Source organism: Condylura cristata, unplaced genomic scaffold, assembly GCF_000260355.1.
Source record: "Condylura cristata isolate star-nosed mole 26May11 unplaced genomic scaffold, ConCri1.0 scaffold00006, whole genome shotgun sequence".
Classification (NCBI taxonomy): domain Eukaryota; kingdom Metazoa; phylum Chordata; class Mammalia; order Eulipotyphla; family Talpidae; genus Condylura; species Condylura cristata.
In genome coordinates, this window is record NW_004567107.1 from 9,426,839 (window position 1) to 9,450,254 (window position 23,416).

Sequence of the window (23,416 nt, forward strand, 5' to 3'; positions counted from 1 at the left end):
CTCCCGCGGGCCCGCGGCCGCGTCGGCCCCCTGCACAAAGGCTGCCCCTGCCGCCTCGCCGGCATCTTGGCCGGTGTCCTTGTGGAGGAGGGTGGCTGCCGCGGGGCTCCGGCCGGGAAGGCGCGGGCAGAGCCGGAGCCGCCGGGCTGGAGGAGGCTCCGCCGGGCCTGCGACCTCCCGGGAGAGCCTGAGCCCCGATGCATTTTAAAAATAAGGAAGAAGACGGAAAGTTTGGGCCTTTCCGGAATTTTAAGAGAAGAAAAGGGTTCACGCGTGTTTCGATGGTTGGCACTTTGCTGTGTGCCAGTCACGGATTTGGGTGACTCTCAGCAGCTGCATCTTGCTCTCCGCAGTCCGCGGTGGTGAGTGCCGTTCTCCATTTTACGGGCGAGGAAACTGAGGCCCGAAGTTGCGGTGTGGCTGGGTAGCGACGGTGCAGATGGCCCGCGGGGCCCCTCCCTCACCTGGCCCGGGCTTTCCGTTCCCCCCTCAAGTTAGGGAGGGCGTGACAGACACCGTTGAAATGGTAGCTACCACCTTGCTGGTTTTCGCCTCTGTTTGCTTTGGGTGACAGCTGATACCTGTTTTAGGACCCAGAGGCTGTCGTGTCTTACCAACCGGCCGTCCCTGTTCTCACAACTTCAGAGGAGAGGTGGCAGGATTTTCATTCTCTGGTTAAAGAAGAGGCTGGCTTTCAGAGGGCTAGTACTTGGTGGCCCCCCAGCAAGGGACAGAGCCCAGCCTGCCCTGGACTCTTGCAGTCCAAGAAAATAATTAGAATTTTGTGATTATCAACTGCCTTTTATTTAGATAATGGTTATTGGAGGACAAAGTTGATCTTGGCAAGAGTCCAGCTCCCACTCCCTCTTCCTTAAGATTTTCAAGTTTTTCTTCCGAGTTCTACTTAAGGGCTCTGACTTTGTCATGCCTTGAGGCAATAGTGGCCAACACTTTTGGAGTCACTGGTAGAATTCCCAGGCCAGTACTACCACTTCCTAGTTAAGTGGCCCTAAGTTATTTAATCTTTCAGTCATCCTAGGCAGTGGATAATGGTACCTACATTTGAGACTCGCGAGGATTAAAAACCTTTAGCACTTGGCCTGAAAGAGTCCAGAGCATGTTTCATTTGTCCAGTGAGAGGAGCAGAGCTCTGGAGTGCTGGAGTGTTAGAACTCGGCCTGCCTCTTAATCTTTAGTAGTGTATGACCGTGGTTATATCACTTCTCCAGCCGATTTCCTTATCTGTGAAATGAGTTTTTTAGGATTTTAGATTGCTTATAAAGTAGCTGGCATTTTATAGTCAGTCAATAAATTGCACTTATTGTAAAGATGTAAAACCAGGGAGTCTCCTAACCCAAAAATTTCTTCGAATTAAAATGGCATTTTAAGTTTTTGCTGTTTATATTTCATGTTAAACACTAGAGGAGTTGTCTGCTTCAACTACGCAACAAAATTTGGAATGTTTTAGAAATTGATTTTTATCAGTATTTAATACTGTTGCATAATCCTAGTAAGATATTATACTATTAGAAGAAACTTTTGGTTAAGACAGATAAAATATGTTGAAACAAGGGCTATTGAGATGTTTCATTTTTTTTTAAAAGGGCTTGAAACATTTCTGCATGGTTAAAAATGCCAGGCATGATTGGAGTTAACTATACAAATGGAGGTGTCAAAGATATTTTACTTTTAAAAAAACCTTTTAATCGAGGCAACTTTAAACATAAAAAACAGTTATCTGAGTCTTCCTGTAGCCAGTTGACAGTTGTGATAGATCTTCGCTTAATGTGTATATACTATACCCTTTCTACCTAATTATTTTAAAGAAAATCTGAGATGTCGTATTTCTTCAGTAATTTTTTCTTTTATTAATGCTTTTAACTCTACTAAGAAGTACAGGATTGTTGGTGGTGATCTCTCCTAGGTACTTTTCTTCATGAACACAGGTGCAGTATTGGGGTACTGTATTTCTTATACCACAACATCATAATTGGAAACTTTAGGCTTTTTTCTTGATATATTTAGGAGCACATATTTTTTTCTTAACTGACATTATAGATATTAAGTGTGATGTTAAATGTCTTATAAAAAATGAGTCCCCCCCCCCCCACATGGGTCTTGGAAATGGATGGGTTATTTTCAGAGGCTGCACAACTGTTGAGGAAAGGCAATTAATTGCTCATTTAGATTACATTAGATTAACTACCACAATCTTGTGTTCACCTTGACTGACAAATGAAGTAGTGTTCTACTTTAGTGGTACGCCTGTAAGCCAATTGAAGTGTTTGTTTAAAATGGCAGTAGTAGAAACTCATTTATAATAACCCTAAATGTAAAAGGATTGAACTCACCAATCAAAAGGCAGAGTGGCTAGATGAATCAGAAAACAAAATCCAACTTTCTGTTGTCTTTTGGAGACTCATCAGAGCTCCAACTGTAAATGGTTGGAAAACAGTCTTACAAGCAAATGGAAACCCCCCAAAAGGCAGGGACAGCCATACTAATAACAAGATACTTGCTTAGCACAATGCTTTGTGCTTAGTAGATGCTCAACAAATATTTTTAAATTGGAATCACAAAAGCAGTCTAATCTTGGATCTGATGTTTTTTTTTAACAGACTGCTTTGCATGTAAGGGAAAAAAACTTAATTTCAACAGTGAGGATCTGAATTTAAATCACCTGCAGTCTCTAGTGGATTACATTTTTTTCTGTCTTGAGGAAGTTATGTAAAAATTACACAGTAACATTGTATGTTCTAAGGAATAGAATAAAATAGCTATAGAACAATTATGAAAGGATTAGTCAGATATAGTGCTTAAGTTAACACTAAGGAGCTCTTAAAAAATTGGAGAAACGCCTTTGGTTATTGGGGTGTTTTTGTTTGTCGAGGCTGATCATATGACTGACTTCATATGATGTTCACTATACTAATGGTAAATGTGGAAGTATGTTAGAAATATTAAGCATGGGAGTTTTTTATTTTACTTGTTTTGTGTTAGAATTACATATATAAAGCCTGTGAAAACTGTCTAGTAGCCCTTTATTTTCTCTACGTTGGATATTTTTGAATATTACCAAATGAATCTCATGCTATTAGTACAGGAATACATAAAGAAAAGTAATAATTTTCCCTGTTCTCAATCATGTATTTATTTTTCATAATTTGGTGTATATGCTTGAATGTGTTGTCCGTGGTTAAAATGGGATATACGTAGCACAAAGGTATGTAACTCTTTTTACTTAAAACTATGGACATATTTCCAGGTTTATAGATACAGATTGAAATGCTTTTTAAACTGGATGTACATTATAGTACAGATGTACTGTAATCAGTCATTTCTCTGTTGACCAAAGTGCATACATGTTTTTGTTGCTATAAAAATAGTGAACTAAATATACCTGTATCTGTAAACCAGTGGATGAAACTTGTTTCTGTAGGATTCTTTCAAGTAGGTTTCTTCACCAAAGATGATTTGGATTAATTAAAAAAAAAATCAAATCTGGGGTACAGACCAGAATTGCAGAGGCCATGAGAGGATTCACCAGAGTCAGAGTGGGGGGCAGAACAAGTCGACTGAAGAAGTATACTGCTGAGGGGAGCAGCGGGTGGGGTCAGGAGAGGTCTGCTGCACCATGTGGGTCACCTCTGAGGCCTGGATCAAACTCATGCTGAAGTGGCTTTAGCTTCTTAGTGCTGTGCTTTAAGCCGCTGCACCACGAGGCAGGGCCAAATTTGGATTAATTTTAAGATTTTAAAATATACCAGTTACTTCCCCAATGCGGCAGTGTAGATCCCCACAAGCAGGATATATGAAAGTGCCTACCTTCATATCTGTGTATGAACAGTTTCAAAACTAATTATCAGTATTCTGGTGAACATTCAATTCTGTTTGGGCACAACAGTAGTTAATTTTTAATGTGTATATAGTAACCATTTAGATCTATACACATGGGCCTGGAAATACATGTTTGACTTTAAGTGAAAAACATGTTGCAGAGTTTTATGCAAGAGCATAACCTCATTTAAAATATGTATTTTCAGCCTTAACAGTGGTATGTTTCATGTTCAGGCGATAAAGTTGAGAAATCCTTTCTTAATGATGTTAAAGCATTATGAACTATAGTTAATAGGTTTAAAGGGCCACACAGCTAATTAGGTTTTAATGTGTAGTTGGTAAACATGTCTCTTGATAGGAAGTTTATAGTTAAATTGTAGAGGCACTGATAGTAAAATTATTATACTAAATTTTTAGTGTAAGTTCATCTTCCTTTGATACTGATATTTTTGCGTTTATCAGTCTACATTTATATGCTTTAACAAGCTTAGAGAAAATCATGATCTTTGGAATATGACCTGGGTTCAAATTTCAGCTCAACTGTTTACTAACTTGTACTGTTGGCCAAATGAATGTATTTCTCCAAATCTCAGTTGTTTCAAGTTTTACATGCACATAATTGATGATTACCCTGAAGAGTCGTGAGAATTAAGAATTTAATCTCAGTGAAAGTTTCCTTCAGAAACTTTTTCTAAGTGGAGTAGGTAGAATAGTAATTATTTGCTAGTATTATCATTTATCCGTTTCTGCAAATTATAATGATAATGGTCCTCTGAATAAAATTATTTCATATTGTTTATTCAGAATGTTAGGACCAAGTCAGTGAACTGAGAAAGGTTTATGTCCTAAAGCACCACTAAGGTTTCCCGGTACATCTTATAACTGGGGAAGGGAGAATGGCTTAGAGGCTAGGAGGGGACTCTGCAGTCCAAACAGTTAGGTTTGGTGCGGTCTTGACTACTTAGCTGTGTGACTTGAGCATGTTACTTTCATTGTGAAATAGGATGATAACTATCTTAAAGGTGGTAGTGGTAGTAAGGGTTAAATGAGCGATTATATATGAAGTATTTAGTATATAGCCTGCACATACATGTATTCAATATATGATATAGAACAATTATGTTTGTCATTTGTTTACACATCATCATAGATTTAATGATGCCTGTTGTCTGAATGTAGCATCTTTTTCTTCAAGAAATCATGGACATTAAAGGAGATTTTTATCTACATGTGAACTTTATTGAGGTGCTTTTTTGAAGCATGGAGGTGATTACATAGAATATTATGGAGGTTGTTAGGTTAATGGATATTGTAGGGCTGAGTGGATTCATGTTTTCAGAATGTGTGAAGTAGAAACATTTCTTGTCGTTTTTTTACTTTTGAATTCTGAAAGTAACTAAAAGTTAAACACCCTTAAAGTAATAAGGGGAAAAATTTCCCTCTTCAAATTTAGGTAAAATACATGCCTCACCTTAACAGTGATATATTTCATGTTTAAGAAATGAGGTTGAGAAATCCTTTGTTAAAGCAGTATTATGTATAGCTTATACTTAAACGGGACCATTTGAATATAATTCTGCACATTTTTGAGTGAATAAACTGGAATATATATAAACCTAGCTAGTGTCTTGGAATAAGAAAGGGAAGAATCTGTTGTGTTAGTGGGGTCTAAAGCTATTTCCTGTTTTTTCTTATCTACTGAAATTAGTAAATTTGTGTTTTCCTTTAATTTTACTTTTAGAATTTTTATTTGTAATTTTTAAGAAACTTGAACTGTTGGAAGGAAAGGATGTCCTGAATGAACTTCACAAATACTGGTTTTATGGCACTCACCCCCTCCTCAGACCAAAGAGGTCCAAGGCACCAAGGACTGCAAATCCCATAATGCCACCACCACCAAAGGGAGGATGCCACCACCACCAAAGGGAGGATTGCTGGGAACTAAGGGTGGAGTTAAGTAACCAGACTTGGTATATAACCAGAGACATGTGGGCATAGAGTGGTTGGTTTTTCGCCAACCTTGGCGTCCCAGCTCAGTGGAACTGGTAGGGCACATTTACCAGCTTATTGCTATCTTTCTCCCTGGGTGATTCTTCTCTTCATTTCCATTTTTGTAAATAAACCCTTTATTAACCTTTTTTATGTGTGTTTACACTTGAGTTTGTTCTAAGTCCCTTGTAAGCAAATGGGTGAGGACCTATACTGGGGCAACCCAGTTTACATTGGGGTTGCCCTGTAACAGAACCACAAAGTTGTGTGGTAAAGTGGAAACATGGTGTCAGTAATTTAGTCTGAAATAGTAATTCCTTTTTATTTGGAAATAATTTATACTGATTAATGGATATTAAAAAGACCATTTTCAGAATCAATCATCTCCAGATGTTAATGAATGTTTATGTGATAATTAGCAAGTTTACAACTTGGTATAACTAGAATTTGGTTATAATTACATGGCTTCAGTGGACACTAAAATTGTCACAGAGGCCAGAGTTTTGACATAAAATGGAAGGAAGCAAAGTATGTAAAGTGTCAACTTTCAGCAAGAAGAGGAAGGCACATAGAAAAATCAGAAGAGGAAGATTATGATAGAAATAGTAATTTTTAAAAAAGATTCATTTATTTGTGCATACAGAGCTGGGGTACAGGCCAGAGGTGCAGGTGCGGTGAGAGGCTTCACCAGAGACAGAGTTGGGAGCAGAACAGGCAGATCGATGAAGAACACTGTTGAGGGGAGCAGCGGGCAGGTCAGGAGAGGTCTGCCGGGCCATGTGGTCACCTCCGGGGCTGCCTTGAAACTCATGCTGAAGTGGCTTTAGCTTCTTAGTGCTGTGCTTTAACCCACTGCGCCACCAAGGAGGGCCCGAGAAATAGTTAATTTTAAGAAGACTAAATGGTTATTTTCCTCCAGGTTTGAGTGGAGAAAGGTTTGGGAAAAAAGGAGTTAAAGATTTGTTCAAAGAAAAGTATGGAAGGAATGCAGCTTAAGAAGTAATAACCCTAACTGTAACATTTTTGTTTGAAAATTATTTTTTCTCTTGTTGTTTGTGATCTGCTTCAGTCTGGTAAATAATCCGGAAAAGTTTTAACCTGGAACCAAAATCACTCTTAAAAGTTTGAGTCCCCCATGTCTGGAGAAGAAATTCAAGTTAAAAGATCTTCAGAATCAGAGTTAATCTAACTAGAAAGTTCCATTTCCTGAAAGAATTGGTTAAGGGAGTTTTCTGTGATGTTGAAGACTGATTTATAAATGTGTTAGAATATGTCATACTGGCTACTTTTGTTATTGTAGTTCATTGTCTTGTTAATTTAATATAATTAATAGCTACATCTTCTCTGATAACAATTATATGACATATATCACTTATATATACTTTTTCTAAAACTTAGATTTTATTAGTTATAATAAATTTTATTTGAGATGTGATATACAATATTAATGTCAGTTGATCCAGTCATATTCACTGTTTATATAGTCACAGTTGAACAAAACAGTAATAGAAAGTACTGTATATCAAATTTTAAAAAATGAGGTTGAATCTCCATATGTAGAAGAAATTTTTTTTTTAAAGATTTATTTATTTATGCATACACTGGATGTAGGCCTGAAATACTGGAGGGGGCGCAGTGGAGAGAGGATTTACCAGAGACAGAGTAGTAGGGAGCAGAAGTTTACAGAATGGGTGCCTTAGAGAGGAAGGACTATATATAATGATACTTACTACAGATTTATGAAAATTTCCTTGTTTGAAGTTTCCCAGAGTAATGTTTCTTACTGGGTATTTCCTCAAGTGAAATATTGGACGTGTTTTGGTATAAATGGCTTCTAGCTTTTCTGTGGACAATACATGAGATTATTAAAGCATTGTTCATTGAAGAAAATATATATATTTGCTCCATTTGAGAAATACAATTTTACTCCGTTTCATTTGTACTCTGTTTGCTTTATTTTATGTCTTTAAAAGAGAGCAGTGATCAGCTTGGATAACATGTATATGCATTTATTCTGACATAATACTGTTTTTCTTTGTTTTTAGTGCCACCATGGCAACTGCACCATACAACTACTCTTACATCTTTAAATATATTATTATTGGTAAGTTCACTAAGCTTAACATTAGTGTTTTCTAAAGGAGATTAAATAAATATTTAGTATTTAGGAGATTCTAAATATTTATATACTTATAGTTAAGTATACCACTCCAGAAACAGTGGATTTTCTCAACTGCAGAATTAAAGCTCTTTTAAGACAAATTTTGGCATTCACGATGTGCCTTTTTGCATTGGGGCCCTAACTACTTCTGTAGCCCAGTGCTGGGTGCTTTATCAAGTGATATTGGTTGTTCTTGAGGACTTCCTGAAAACCTGTGTATAGTGGGAGTGAGATTAAATCCCTAGAAATGTGGATATATTTCAGAAACATCTTGAAAGCCTTCCAGAAATGGGTAGAGACTATTCAGAATAATTGAATAATACATAAAAAATACAAAGTGGTGATTTCCTCCTTAAGTTTCAAGAAAGTTTTTGCTCAAATTTGAAAGTGCTGCTTTTCCAAGTATTATAAGAAAACAGTTGAAAGTACACATGCTTTTCAGTTAATTTTTGACATTAGAACAGTTTGCTTTGATGTTGCACTTAAGTTATCACATGTTGCTTCCTTCAAGGGTTAAAATTTCTGTAGTGAAGTCAGAGACATCTGTTTTATTTCATTTGTATGTAATGCACAGAATTGTGTGTGTATATGTGTGTAATTGTATGAGGAATATGAAATGAAGCCTAGTGAATGCATTTCTAAAATTTATTATTTTTGCTTCTTATTTTACTCCCTACCCTGTTTGTTACTCATGGGAAGCTTTTGCTTTTATACATGGGGTAAGAGGAGAAAATACAGGATTTGAAACAGCTCAGACTAAAAATATACAATCACAGCAGTTTCTCTGTTAAAAAGCACTCCCCAGCAGATGACTCTTAACAGCATTTATAACCAAATTCTGTCACAATTGAAGGTTGGGAATAGACAATTTATACATCAGTGAAACCTGACCTATAGGATTTTCGATTCTTACTGTAAATAAGGGAAAACAGCTTTGCTAAGTATGCCAGACATTTGTGGTGTGATATAATATAGGGGTATGGTACTCATTGCATGTAATTATAAGAGTATAAAATTGAGGCATGTAATTGCTACATGAAACTTTTTTTTTTTTTTTTAAACAGGGGACATGGGAGTAGGGAAGTCTTGCTTGCTTCATCAATTTACAGAAAAAAAATGTAAGTTCAAAATATAAGGTAAAACATTAGTAGATTCTTTATTGTCATTTTCCCATCTTTTAAAAGTTGCCATTCTCTGTACACTATTTATTTAAATATAACTCCTCTTTATAAATGTACCTTTGTCTTTTAGGTAGGTATAGATAAAAATGAAATATACCAGTGCATACAGAGTGTAGATTTCTATATCCCAAATAAGACTTGATTCACTCGTTTGACTTCCTGATGATAAATCTTAATTTTAAAAAATGTGTATTATGTTACTTAAATAATTTTATTCTTTGTGTTACAGAAATTGCATTACTAGGGGATATTTCCTGCCTGTGTCATTTGTTAACTAAATAAAAATAAATTGGATATATTTAAAATGAAGTTCTCTTTATGACAAGTTAAGATTCAAAGTACAACCCTATCTTGGATGGTGGGAAGAAGAGCGATTTATTTTATGTAACCAATAGGTTAAACATAGTTGAAATGGTTTCTGTATAGTTGAAGTTATTTGTATGGTGTGTTTTGGGCCTAACCTGACACTTTATGAAGTATCTAGCATTCTGTGTGTACTTGTAGCTTAGAATTTTGGGCCTAACCTGACACTTTATGAAGTATCTAGTATTCTGTGTGTACTTGTAGCTTAGAATAGTGGGTTGGTTTCAGTTTTGAGTACCCTAGTTATAAGGAAAGGACTGATAAGCTTGTCCTAGCAGACTGAACATATATATAACTTGCTAATATGTAATTAGAGGTAGAGTAAATGTGGTTTTTCTTTTAGATATTAATAATATTTTCCAGGATAAAAATTTGACTACAACTCATAAAAATTCTAAAGCTATTGATTGATTATATCTAGTCATTGTTAGATGATTGAATCTACCCACTGCCTATTTTGTAAGTAAAGTTTTACTAGAACACAACTATGCAAATTTTATTCATTGGCAGTGACTGGTTTTGTGCTTGAGCAGCAAAGTTGAATAGTGATAGAGAACTTTTGGGCTACAAAACTTAAAATATTTGGTCCATTACATAAAAATGTTGAGCCCTGTTATATAGTTCAGTGACATTTCTATGACTTCCTTTTTTAAAAATCTAGTCATAGAAGAACTGGGGTGAAGGCCAGAGGTGCAGGGAGGGGGTGAGAGGATTCACCAAAGACAGTGGGGAGCATAGCAGGATAGCCGGGGATCTCCTGAAATATACTGCTGAGAGGAGCAGAGGAATGGAGGAGAGGTCTGCCACTGTTCATGTGGGTCAGCTCCCTGGCCAGATCCCAGCATGATAGTGCTGCGACTTAACCCCTAGGATACCAGGGAGGGCCTTTCTGAGACTTTGTTTCTGAATTTTTGTTAGTTCTTCTTTCTTTTTTAGTATTAATTTTGTTCATAAGCTACAAGCATTAATAAGTTGTTTGATAATTCAGTGTGTTTCTAACATACACCCCCTCCCCCACCCCCCAGCCTATATTTGCAGCTTTCTGAAAGATGGAACATTGTTATATTTCTTTTTCTCCCTGACAGTTATGGCTGATTGTCCTCACACAATTGGTGTTGAATTTGGTACAAGAATAATTGAAGTTAGTGGCCAAAAAATCAAACTGCAGATTTGGGATACAGCAGGACAGGAGAGGTTTAGGGCTGTTACACGAAGCTACTACAGAGGAGCTGCGGGAGCCCTTATGGTGTATGATATCACTAGGTAAGAGATTAATGATTCATCCTTTGTTTTTAGTGGCAAAAAAATCTTAGGAATGTGGTTTCTTTCGTTTTTTTTTTTTTTTGAGATAGACATTCGTTAGTTTCTGTGTGCGAATATAAATGAACATATTTGAGTTTTATGGTTCTCTAAATTGTGGAAGACTTGATGTAACATGTTGATTTCCTTTTCTGAAAGTGGGTATGACTGAAGAAAAACTTTAGGAGATGCTGGTGGAGCTAATAGAAGAATACTGTTCTGAAAAGCAGCATCAGTTGAATTATTTGAGGTGAAATAATATTTTATACCAAATTTTGTTCTTTTCACTTTATAGTAGAAAACAAATCTTGAGGAGCTACTCTGTTCAGTCTCTAGTGTTAAAGTTTACACCTCTTTAAAGGTCAAGCAAGGAGTTAGATAGCTTTGCTAATTCAGCATGGTAGATTATAAATAGTTCTGTTTTCATTGAAAGGTATTTGACTATTGTTCATTTAAGTTCTTTTTTGTCATAAAATTGTTTGAAGTGGCTTAGAGTACTTCATATTGGAAAATCAAATTTTTTTCAACATGGTTCTTTTTGGAAACTCAAAACACTTGACACAAGTTAACAAAAAAGAGAACATGGAAACTTGTACAGCCTCATTACACCCAGTGCTGTGTTACCACAAGCTAGAAAAAATGATCACCTTTCATGCAAAGTGCCAGTCTTAAACTCTGACTCTAGTCATACTTTTTTTTTTTTTTGAAGGAAGATGGGGACACTGGAGGGGTAGGGATGAATAAGTGGGACCAAATGGTAATTATACTTTCAAGCATATTTCGCTTTGGGAAATGTTTTATTCTGCTTCCCCTTGAGTCACAGTTGCACATTAGCATATCAGAACCCTGAGAAATTCTGCAATAAAGACATTCGTTAACTTTATAATTCGGTGTTTTTTTAAGCTTATTTTATTGAGGAACATACTTTGAGAAATGCTGTCTTAGGATATATATAATGTCTGATTATAATTATAATGCTTGAAATTTCTGTAAATTCTAGTATTTGGAAATTTGAGAGCAAAACAACTTTAATGCTCTTCACTTTAGCCAAGTAGTTGGTAACATGATCAGTAAATAATACTGTGGGAAGATTATTAACCTGGCTATCTGTGTGGGACATCCTTTTATGAAGGATTCTTAAGACTTTGCATAATTTAAAACTCAAATGATTTTTTTTTTCTTTTTGTCTGCATAGGAGAACTGGGGTATAGGCCATAGGTGTGGTAGGAGAGGGTAGGTTGTGAGAGGATTCACCAGAGAGAGTAGGGAGCAGGACAGGTGGATTTACTGAAGTACACAGTCAAGGGGAGCAGTTGGCAAGACAGGAGAGGTCTGCTGTCCTGTATGTGGGTTAGTTTTCTGGTGGGGATCGAACTTAGGCTGTCATGGTGATAGCACCAAGACTTAACACCTAGGTCACTAGGGAGTTCCCACAACACTGTGATTTTTAATGTAAGTTAAATATGGTGATGTATGCTTAGAATATATGGATTTATATAGTGTTATAGTTTGTGTATTCTTTTTACCCCTGCTTTGTTGACATATAGTTGACATAGCTAAAGGTCTACAAAGATACAAATAAATGTTTTGCATTTAAACATACCTTTTAAACATAGTACATATTTTTCATAAAATTTATGTCTTTTCAGTCATAAAAAGTCCTTCTGCTGAAATAACCCAAATGTCCGTCAATTATGACTGGATAAGCAAATGTGTTTATGTCCATATTATGGAATATAATGCAACCATTGAAAGGAAAGTACTGATACATGTGAAAAGGTGGATCATCCTTAAAATCACTTTACTAAATGAAAGAAGCCACATACAAAGGACTGCATGTATGATTCCATTTATTTGAAATACCCAGAATAAGCCTGCTCATATAGAAAGAGATTGAATTGCCATAGAGTGGGATATTAAGTGGGGTTTCTTTTTAAGGTGATGAAAATGTTCTCAAATTAGACACTGGTGATCAGTGCACATACAACTTTGTGAATATCCATCCATTGTACCTACTGAAAGGATGAGCTTTATGGTATACTCATTCTACTACAGTAAAATTGTTATTAAAATAAAGCATTGCAGACTTGCATAGGTGTTGTCTTGACTCAGTGACTGACTTATGGTATCATATTGCAACTATGACACTTCTTATTTTGCAACCTGCTTTAATAATATTTTATTCTCAGAACTAGCTCCATTTGTTACACATATTAGCCTATGTTGATTGATAGCACACTTCTTTGTGGTGGTTTGTGTAGGTATTACCAGTTTATATTCAACATCCATGCCAAAGCTGCTTTTTAGCACTTTTTTCCTGGTATTTGTTTCATCAATTAATGAATAATTGTATTTATAGATTTGAAATGATAGTGAATTTTAAATTAATAATGAAACAGTTACCAGAAACATTAGAAGTTACTTTACATAGAAATTATATAATTTACATTGTCTTGGTGTTACTTACAAAGGTTATACAGTTTTTCTATTTATCATAGTGTTGGCAGTTTGTAATTAACACTTGCCACCAGTTTCAACATTTACATATTTATCAGTATAAATATTTTTGGATTTGTGTTATTTTAAGGTTTTGTGCATTGTGTAAAAATAAGGTCTATAGGTACTAGAAAAGCAAATACATGGTATTTGACTAAGAAAATTTTAAAACATTGGGGGAAAGTTATTTATGTGACTTTCTTTGATATTTAGATGATGATTTATCTGTAGTATATAGTATATTACAAAGAGTCTGAACAAAGAGTTCATTTCTCAACTGGGTAAGGATTAACTGTTTTTAAACACTGCATTTTATATGGCAGTAGCAGCTGGAGATCATAGAATGTGTTCAGAAAATTGAATTCACACACTTTAAGGACATAATGTAAAAGGCTTCTAGGTTTGGTTTTGGAGTTATGTAATTTCTTAGGTGTCTGTTTCCTTACCTGTTAAATGAGTTAAGTTGGATTAATTTGCTGTGAATTTATAAATAGAAAAATTTTAACCTTCAACAACTTTATTGTCCTGACCCATTAGGAAAAGTCTGATTAATACTGTACTCTGTATAATGTTGTAAATTGTTTGGATTTATTTGCTATTTTAGGGTCTATGTGGCTTGTGTAGATAAACCAGTGGCTTTCTAAACTCTTGCTTTGAGAAAGTGGAAAACTGAGGCAGTTTACATTTCAAAATGATTTAGCTACTGGTAAATAAGAACACAAAGTTAGGATAAATTCTTCTCTGATAACTGGGGACTTGAATTTCTAGCTAGATATATTAAATATGCTTTTTAAAAGCCAGGTTATATGCTGTTGTCGTTAGCTCCCTGTATTATTAAGGAAAGGTGAATTTTATGACAGCCTATAGCAATATGACTGTCTTGGTTTCTAATTTAAAAGAGATGTGCAAAAACATTTTCCAGAGAGTGTTGTTATTGGTTAGACATTTTGGTATTTTCTCTATTTTCTGATTGAAAAACCTGGAAAAATGATTGAAAATCTAGATGACTTAAATATAATTTTAGTTTTTACTTCAGATTGGAAATTGAGTTCAGAATTGTTTTCTGTCAATTTGCTACATTCTTTGCTTGCTTATTAGTCTGTTTACAGATAAAAGCACTTTATTCCTGGCATGCAAGTCATCATCAAAGTTATTGAATATTGAATTATTTATTTAAGAATTATGGTTGCAGCTGTGATTAGATTCCACAACAATTCTTTATAGAGTAACAATTAGTCAAGGCAAAAATTCATTTTTAGGGTTTATTGATTTAAGTTTATACTTAAAATACTACTGGCTTCTTAATTTTTCTGTTGAAAATGACAGTTGTATATAGTAGTCTCAAATGTAAACTTTCACTTTTGCAGAAGAAGTACATATAACCATTTAAGCAGCTGGTTGACAGATGCAAGGAATCTCACCAATCCAAATACTGTAAGTTAAATACACAGGAAATTTGAAATAGAAACTAACAAAAAAGGAAAGCCATTTTCTGGTGGGATTTTGTATTTGAGTACTTGAGAGAATCTTTATTATTCCTCAATTAATTGAAGAAAATTGAACATTTTTTCCAAGGCTAATAATTGCCCTAGGTTTTCTGTCTTATATGTGGTTTTTGATCTGTTTGTGGTTTAAAAAACGAAAGTTATGAGTTGTTGATCTCACATGTTAAGTGGAGATAGTGAAATCTGAAACCACCACTTTAAAAGAGATCTGTCTTCATTGCATAAAATGTTGCCATGGGAGGAAACTGGGCAGCATACAAATACTTTTATACTGGTATAAATTCGTGCAAGTATCTGTAGCTGATATTTTTACAACTACATGTTAATCTGCAATTATCTAAGTAAGATTTCAGTTAAAAATAAAAAGATAAAAATAAAGATCTCTTCATGCTTAAAAAAAAACTTTTTTAAACCAGAATGAGAAGATACTTATTAAGGTTGTAAAGGCCATCCAAGTGCGAGTCCTTAGTCTCCAAAGGCATATAGCTTAACACGAAGGAATCAATGAGGTGTATATAAAACTGTTCTGCAAAGCAGAGTAGAATAGGAGTTAGAAATAGAGTGATTGGTGCACTGCTGAGGGGCCCAGCTTGCAGTGTCATCTGGAGAACCCAGCTTTACAGAGAACACCAGTAGTAGTTGAGCTGAGACTTTCGGGCTAGTAATATCTCACTAGGTACTATTAAAGTATTCCAGGAATGAATAAGGAATGGCACTGATCTGTCATGGACTTCGAGCTTCTCGAGAACAAGGCCTATGAGTTTCACTTAGCTTTGTATCCCACCACCTGACAGAGGCCTGGTTCAGTGAGTATGGTAAGATTGGACTTTATCAAGGAACAACAATTTAATTTTGAGTCAGTTAACATGGTTTGCCTGTTATGCCAGTCTGGGAAGTTCCAGACTGTGCCTAGAACTTTCATATCAATTATTTCATTAAAGTTGCTGTATGTAGGGCCCTCCCTGGTGGTGCAGTGGGTAAGGACGCAGCACTGCAAGCTGGTTGCTGCTGCTTCAGTACAGGTTCGAACCCTGGCCCCGGAGGTGATCCATATGGGGTGGCAGACCTCTCCTGATCTGCCCACTGCTCCCCTCAGCAGTGTACTTTGTTGATCTGCCTGTTCTGCACCCCATTCTGTCTCTGGTGAATCCTCTCACCACCTGCACTCCAGCTCTTATATGCATAAGTAAATATATTTTTAAAAAGTTGCTATATGTAGCCATACAAACCTATAATGAAGGTTCATAGCAACTTTATTTTCTATAGCTAAAACCTAGATAGCTACTGATCGGAGAATGGTTTAGAGATCTGGTACTCTGCAATACTCCTCAGCAGCACTCAGGAATGAAATGTTGATATATGTGGCAACTTGGATGGCTCTTAAAGACATTTTGTTGAGAGGAAAAACTAAGCCTCAAAAGAATATATATCATATGGTATCATTTATAAAGTGTTTTCAACAAGACAAAATTATAAAGAGAGAATTCATAGTTGGCTGGGGTGTGCATGATACAGAGGGCAGCACAAAGGATTTTATATACTGACTGATGACACAGAGCTATACCTGCAGTAAAGGGGCATAGAAGTGTACATGTATATATGTGTGTGTAACTGGTGAATTCTGAATAAGGGCTGTAGATAGTACCAGTGTGTTTCCTGATGTAAGGATTTATGTATGCATACAAGAACTGGGGTGTAGGCCAGAGGTGCAGAGGGGTTGAGAGGATTCACCAGAGACATATTGGGGAGCAGAACAGGCGGATCTACTGAATTACACTGCTGAGGGGAGCAACAGATGAGAAGGAGAGGTCTTTTGCGCCATGTGGGTCAGCTCCCTGGCCTGGGATCGAACTCATGCCACAGTGACTGGCAATAGCTTGATAGTGCTGAAAGTTTTAACACCTTTGCCACCAGGCAGGCCCAACATAGATTTTTTTTTTAAAGATTTATTTATTTGTGCATACAGAACTGGGGTGCAGGCCAGAGGCTCAGGGGCAGTGAGAGGCTTCACCAGAGACAGAGTGGGGAGCAGAACAGACAGATTGAGAAACACTGCTAAGGGGAGCAGTGGGCGGGTCAGGGGAGGTCTGCTGCACCATGTGGTCACCTCCGGGGCAGGCGGGAATCGAACTCATGCAGAAGCAGCTTTAGATTCTCAGTGCTGTGCTTTAACCCGCTGTGCCACAGGGAGGGCCCCAACATAGATGTTTAAAATTAACTTTTAAAAAATGCTGGCACCTTATTTTATAAGGGACTAGTGGGACTGTGTGAAAACTTCTCTTCCTTGGGAGGTAATTGTCCACATTGACTAACAAATGCCCTTGTTTTTTTTCTGTTTTTAAAACACTTTGGTTATTTATTTATTTATACACACACATACACATACACATACACATACACACACACACACACACACATAAGAACTTGGGTGTAGGCCACAGGTTGCTGGAGGGAGGGGGCGGTGGGAAGTTGAGGATTGGGAGGATTCAGCAGAGAGCCGAACAGGTAGATCCACTGAAATAACACTGCTGAGGGGAGCATCAGGCAAGACAGGTCTGTTGTACCATGTGGTTCAGCTCTCTGGCTGGCCAGGGAACAGCTCTGGCTGATAGCTTGAAAGTGCTTTGTCTTTTAACCCCTAGCCATGAGGGAGGCCTCAGATACTCTTGTATCACTTAATTGCCCTTGCTTAAGGTTTACATTCAAGTCAGAGTAGTTATTTAGTTCACTAGATACCATATTTTGGAGAAGAAAGGGCCTAGGCCTATAATTCCACATTAAAAAAATAAATAAATGGTGGAAATGCCTTTTAGTTGAGGTCATTCATTCCTAAAGATCTTTATCTGGATTGCACCTCTGTTTGGAAGTGGGGGAAGGGATTATTTTTACCAGTTGGTGCAAATAAGCTTTACCAGTTGGTGCAGACAGAGACTGTTTATCCATAAATACCCCCATCCCTACACCCAAGTTGAATAAAGGCCAAGGCTGCACATTTTAAACTTTTCAGATAGGCCTTTCACTGTGGCCTAACTTTACTGTAGAAATGATTTCAAAGTGGATATTGGTGTGTGATATTTTGCCTTTGAACTTGAACTACTTGTATTCCTCACCCTGCCCTCAGTGGGCACATAAACACATTTATCAGTACTACCAATGTAGCCCTGCCTAGGGATAGGGTGGAGTGGGACAGTATTTGAAAGGCTCCATTTGGGTTTTCTGCCTGGATTTCAGTATTCTCCTGTCAGTCACTTGCCAAGTAACCTTTGACAAATCTCTCTGCCTTATTTAAGCAGTTCCCTTATCTGTAGCCTGAAGGAGTTGAAATAACAGCTTTTAAGCCGTTTGAGGGTCTGAGAAACTTTTGAAAATCTGATGAGAGCCATGAACCTTGTCTTCCAGGGGATATCCTTGCTTATAGCATTTTTGCTTAATTTCAGTGCATGCATGGCTCCCTCTGGCTGGCCTGTGAACAACCTTCTGGGGTCTCGCATAAATCATAATTTTTGGCCTAGACCCACTGTTTCTTCATAGTGTTTTGTTTTTGAATTACTTTGAAGCCAAGGTGATGTTTATATATTTTAAATATTGTCAAAAAAACAAAGAAGTATATGTGGAGGCCACATGGGGCGCTCTGACATACATGCTTTCAGTCCTTTATAGTAAATTTGTCAACCCCTGACCTAGATGATTGCTGAGGTCCCTTTCAGTACTGACTGTGGTAGATAATTGTTTGTACTTGGCTTCAGTTTTAGACCCACATGCTTGTTCTGTCAAGTTTTTTGAATTTCAGAATGTTCATGGTTGATTTGAATTAATACTTTTGTTTTAAGATATCTTTCTTTTGGTCACAAATTAGGTAATAATTCTCATAGGAAATAAAGCAGATTTGGAGGCACAGAGAGATGTAACATATGAAGAAGCCAAACAGTTTGCAGAAGAAAATGGTGGGTACCTTAAAAGACTTACAGTGATTTTTTTTTGGGGGGGTGTTAGACTTGAGGCTATCTAAGGAAAGATAGCAGTTTGAAGCTGCAGTCTTTCTATCTCAGACTCTTACTAATCTCATAAAATACTATGGTGAGAGTACTGAAAGCTAGTGGGACAATTTTATGTAAATGTTACTGAGGTTAACATGCCCTGCGAATTCATTTCAGACATCCTAATCATAACTTTTAATTTTATTTTAGGCTTATTGTTCCTTGAAGCAAGTGCAAAAACGTAAGTATGGCTAAAATGCAGATCATTTTCAATTTCTTAAATTAGAACTATATATATGAAAAATGTATACTATGTTTATATGTAACGTGTCTTATGAAAGGAAAACAAACATCCCTTTGCTTCCTGTTTCACATTTTAAACAGGTGTTTGTTTTGTTTTTTTTGATAAGCCAACCCAGGTTAGTTAATGAAATTGTGTTAGCACCTCAGACATCTTTGACTTTCACAACTGAGATTGAGTTTGGCATCTTAGATCTAAGCATGGTCAACCTGTTCATTTAATGCTTCTGGTTGTGGTAAAACAAAAATATGGCTTAGGGAAATACTCAATACCAATGAATTGGAAGAGTAACTAGCATTTTCTAAATTTTTATTCCATGTCCATTTTGAACTGTAGGACTCCCCTTGTAGTTCCTCACTCGTTAGGCAAAAAAGGCCTTGTGTGAGGCCTAGTGCCTTTGTATTTAACCTTATCTGTATACTGTTAGCCCAAGAGAACTAAGTCGGAATGTTGTTAGGCCTGAACCTGTCACTGTCACATGATAAGAACACTGCAGCTTGTATATGGCTAGCCAGGCTGAACCACCCTGGAATCCTGTCCTCCATGCACAGTGGTGTTTCTGACTGGATTACCTTCCTTTATAACAGAAAAGGCCTATCTTCACTGCCTTTATATGTGGATAGATGGCGTTTGAATGATTAGGTCACATAGTTATGCAAATGGGGGTTGTAGAAGTAGTTTTTAAAACACCATGTTTATATACATCGCACAGAAAATACTTTCCCATGTTCTCTTAGCTCAGTCATGTCATGTCTTGTTAGATGACAGTGGCTAAGTTGAAGATGCCGTGGCAGTTGTTGAAAGGTAGCAGAAAGGTCACTGTATAATGTGTCTTGTCTTTTGTAGAGAATTGCGGTTCTTGAATGTTGTCTCTTGCCTCATAGGGGAGAGAATGTAGAAGATGCATTCCTTGAGGCTGCCAAGAAAATCTATCAGAACATTCAGGACGGAAGCCTGGATCTGAATGCTGCCGAGTCTGGTGTACAACACAAACCTTCAGCTCCACAGGGAGGCCGGCTAACCAGTGAACCCCAACCCCAGAGAGAAGGCTGCGGCTGCTAGTGACCTTGTTGCGAGGGCCCTCATTTGACCTTTCACCTCTGTCTGTTGGAAGCAGTTCTTTTTACTGCCTCATTGTCTTCTGTACATCTTACTGGGTTTAATTAAAAACGAAAAAAAAAAAAAAAACTCTGTTGTAAAAAACAGTTTAACACAATACTAAACTGCTAAACAGCTAGCTGTAATCAGGTTATCAAAGGCAAGTAGAGTAATAAATCTCTCCTGCATGGTAAATCTAGACTTTTTTTCCCCCTTGATTGTCCTCGTGATAGGTGTGTCACCAATACATGATTTGAACTGAGCACTGATGCTGGCCTTCATGATTTTTATTCTTCCCTCTTGGCAAAGCTTTGTCTCACTCTACGGTTTTAATTTGATATCTTAAGCCTTTCTTTTCATTTTTAACTGTTTTGAGTATGTCTGTTGTAACCAGTAAGTTTATTGCTGTGAAATGACTTCTGATGGTAGAGAAGGGGTTCTCTAACAACATTTGCTCTTTTCTTGTCAGATAGTTCCCTGTTGTGTGGGTGGCATTTTTCTTGAGGAAGTTTGCTTGTTTTAACCTCGCAGTGGGGAATTATCTGTTTTTTTCTCTTGTGCTTAGTTAATAGCTTTATCCTTTTTTTTTACACCATTTTATCCTTTTTCGCAGAAAGTAAATATGTATAAAATTTGAAGGAACTGAACAATACATTCTGTGTATATTATTTTAATGAAGAAAATAAATTGATTACTGGCATTGGAGCAGTATAAAATACCAGTTTGTACAGTATGACCTATCTGTGACCATGTTCCTCCTTTCCATTTCACACAAGGAATAGACACAACTGCAGTTCACAAATAATACTGGCCCCACCCTTTGGTGCTGGCAGTTTGGGGACATTCTGCCAGACGAGCTCCTGGCGCGCGAGGATTAACACTAGCAGGTTCTGTTCCATCTTTGCACTGTGGCTTACCTGCTGATTTTCTTAACTGTTCTTGTGCAATCGACAATGTGCTAACCTGCTTTTCTCTTTTTGTAAACGTTTTTGCATTATTACAGGCTGCATTTCTTGCCTTACTGTATAGAAAAAGAAAAAAGGCTGGGTTTATTATTGCACATTTTAAGCTTTTATACCTTTATCTTCTTGGAATGGTGAGATTCTAAACCAGACAGCCGTTAACCACAGGTCTGCTGTTAAGGGATTTTAAATTGTGCATTTTTAACACTACAGTGAAATAATTTAAGATATCCCTCGGATTGTAAGTATGGGGGATATTTTATGTCATGGTGGCATAAGCTGTTTTGTAAGAGGGGAAGTGTTTCTAATGGTGTTTCTATGTTAGTGCTGATACAAAGTACATTACTTACTTTGGATTAGGTGGTTTGGCCACTGAAAAGAATACTGTATTGCAAGGGGAACAATCTTACTACTTTAGACAGCATACTTAACTGTTTTGCCAACTTCTTTATTTGTATTGATTGACTTCTGATACACTTTATGGTTTGGGCTGAGCATTGAGAAGTTACTTGAGGTAGGATAGGTAAGCCTGAGCATATTATATAAAATGCATTCATGCTGTGTTTAAAATACACATTTTAAATCCCTCTTTACAGACACTAACGTAAAAAAAAAATACATCTTTCTGGGTTGTAAACATGGTAGTCCGAGAGTATTGTATAGTCAATGTTAAATAAAAGCCAAAACTGGAATGTGCAGAAAATAGGATTTGGTTAATTTGTGGAGACTCATCTTTATTTTTGTCTTTAACTTTTTAAAAACGAGATTCCTGAGTAGATCGGTATTCTGTTCAAGACTTACAGTGAACCATTTTTGCTTACACTGTTGCATCACAAGGGATTTGCCCAGGGACCATGACCTGCTGGTGTGTGTATATATTTACAAAAGCAAAACAACCACCCACCCACCCAATCACAGACGAAAGGTAGCAATCACAGACGAAAGACTGCGGCTTGTTTAGGTGCAATCCCCTGACTCCCAAAGTTAGTTACAGTGGGTCTTAATTGTTTTGTGACAGGATTTGTTCAGACTGCTGTACTCCTCATTTGATGTAACAAAATGCTATTAATCTAAATATTTGTAAATAAAGTACCTGTATCTAGATTAAAATCGTTTGTATTATTTTTTAAACTATAATAGAATTTCATATTTTCTTCAATTACTTGGCATAAGTTGTCAGTTTTTACTGTGGCATTGTCCCTATTGTATAGAGAATTCTACATATATAGCATTTAAATCCACATTCCTCATTGATGGAGCCACTGTTGTGTTTGGGTCACACTTGAAATCAATTTCAGGTCACCCTTGTCCAGTGTATGGTCAGCACATTCAGTGGCTGACATGCTTTCTCTTGACTGTACTTGGGGCCAAATTCTGTTTGCATGTGTAATCCCCTATTAATAATTTGGGTGCTCAGAAAGGAATGAATTGCCATAATGTAACGTCTGTGTGGCAGACACGGGGCCATGCACTTTGGAAAGGGTGACATTCTGGTCTCTTACCTGAGTCACCTGTTGCCCACGCACACTTGAGGCTGACAAGTCTCATGCTTGCTATGTCTGCCTTAGACATTCCACTATAGTGTTCAAATATTTTTCATGGGTAATAAAGTGTTTGATGCAGTGACCTGGGTTTTTTTTTTTTTGGAGGTGGGAGGTACTGAAGTTTCTTTGGAAAAGTACCTGGAACCAGGTATCTGGTTTCATATGTTCATTTTTCTAATTCCTTAGGATCTTGAGGGGTTTTTTTTTTGCCCCACACATCAACTGTTTTAGCTGGGACTGCTATTTATAAAAGTGTGGTTCAGTTCATTCCCCTTAAACAATGGAGAGAAGGCTCAGGTGGCAGCAAGATACTTACCCTTCCTCAACACATGAACAGCACAGGAAAATACGTTCTGAAAGACCAGCAATTGTGAATAGGCCACATTTTTAAGGATTGGTTGCTAAAACTTGTGAATCTGTTTTGGAAGTAGATCCCTTCTGGAACTTAGCTGTGTTAATTTTATGCCACTTTCACTGTCATATTCCCTAATGGTTTCATTCTAGCCAAATAACATAATAAACCTCAGTAGGTAGAAATGGGTTACTGCACTGCTCTTCTACACTGCTTTTTACTATAACATATCAACAGGTGTCAGGGAGCCTAAAAGAATTCTTATATTTTAAAATCAAATCTGACTGGCACTCTTTGGTGGTGCAGTGGATTAAAGCACAGCACTGCAAGCTGGCCACAGCCACTTAAATG

General features: G+C 37.0%; 1 protein-coding gene across 1 annotated transcript; it reads left to right on the plus strand.

The window, feature by feature from the left end:
• The first annotated feature begins 196 nt into the window (after nucleotides 1–196).
• RAB14 (RAB14, member RAS oncogene family) lies at nucleotides 197–22,278 on the plus strand. The gene is made up of 8 exons (XM_004677383.2): nucleotides 197–362; nucleotides 7,872–7,930; nucleotides 9,052–9,105; nucleotides 10,617–10,794; nucleotides 14,694–14,760; nucleotides 18,688–18,775; nucleotides 19,019–19,049; nucleotides 19,994–22,278. The coding sequence occupies exons 2-8, from the start codon at nucleotides 7,879–7,881 to the stop codon at nucleotides 20,169–20,171; spliced, it is 648 nt and encodes a 215-aa protein (XP_004677440.1). The 5' UTR covers nucleotides 197–362; nucleotides 7,872–7,878; the 3' UTR covers nucleotides 20,172–22,278.
• Nucleotides 22,279–23,416: the final 1,138 nt, after the last annotated feature.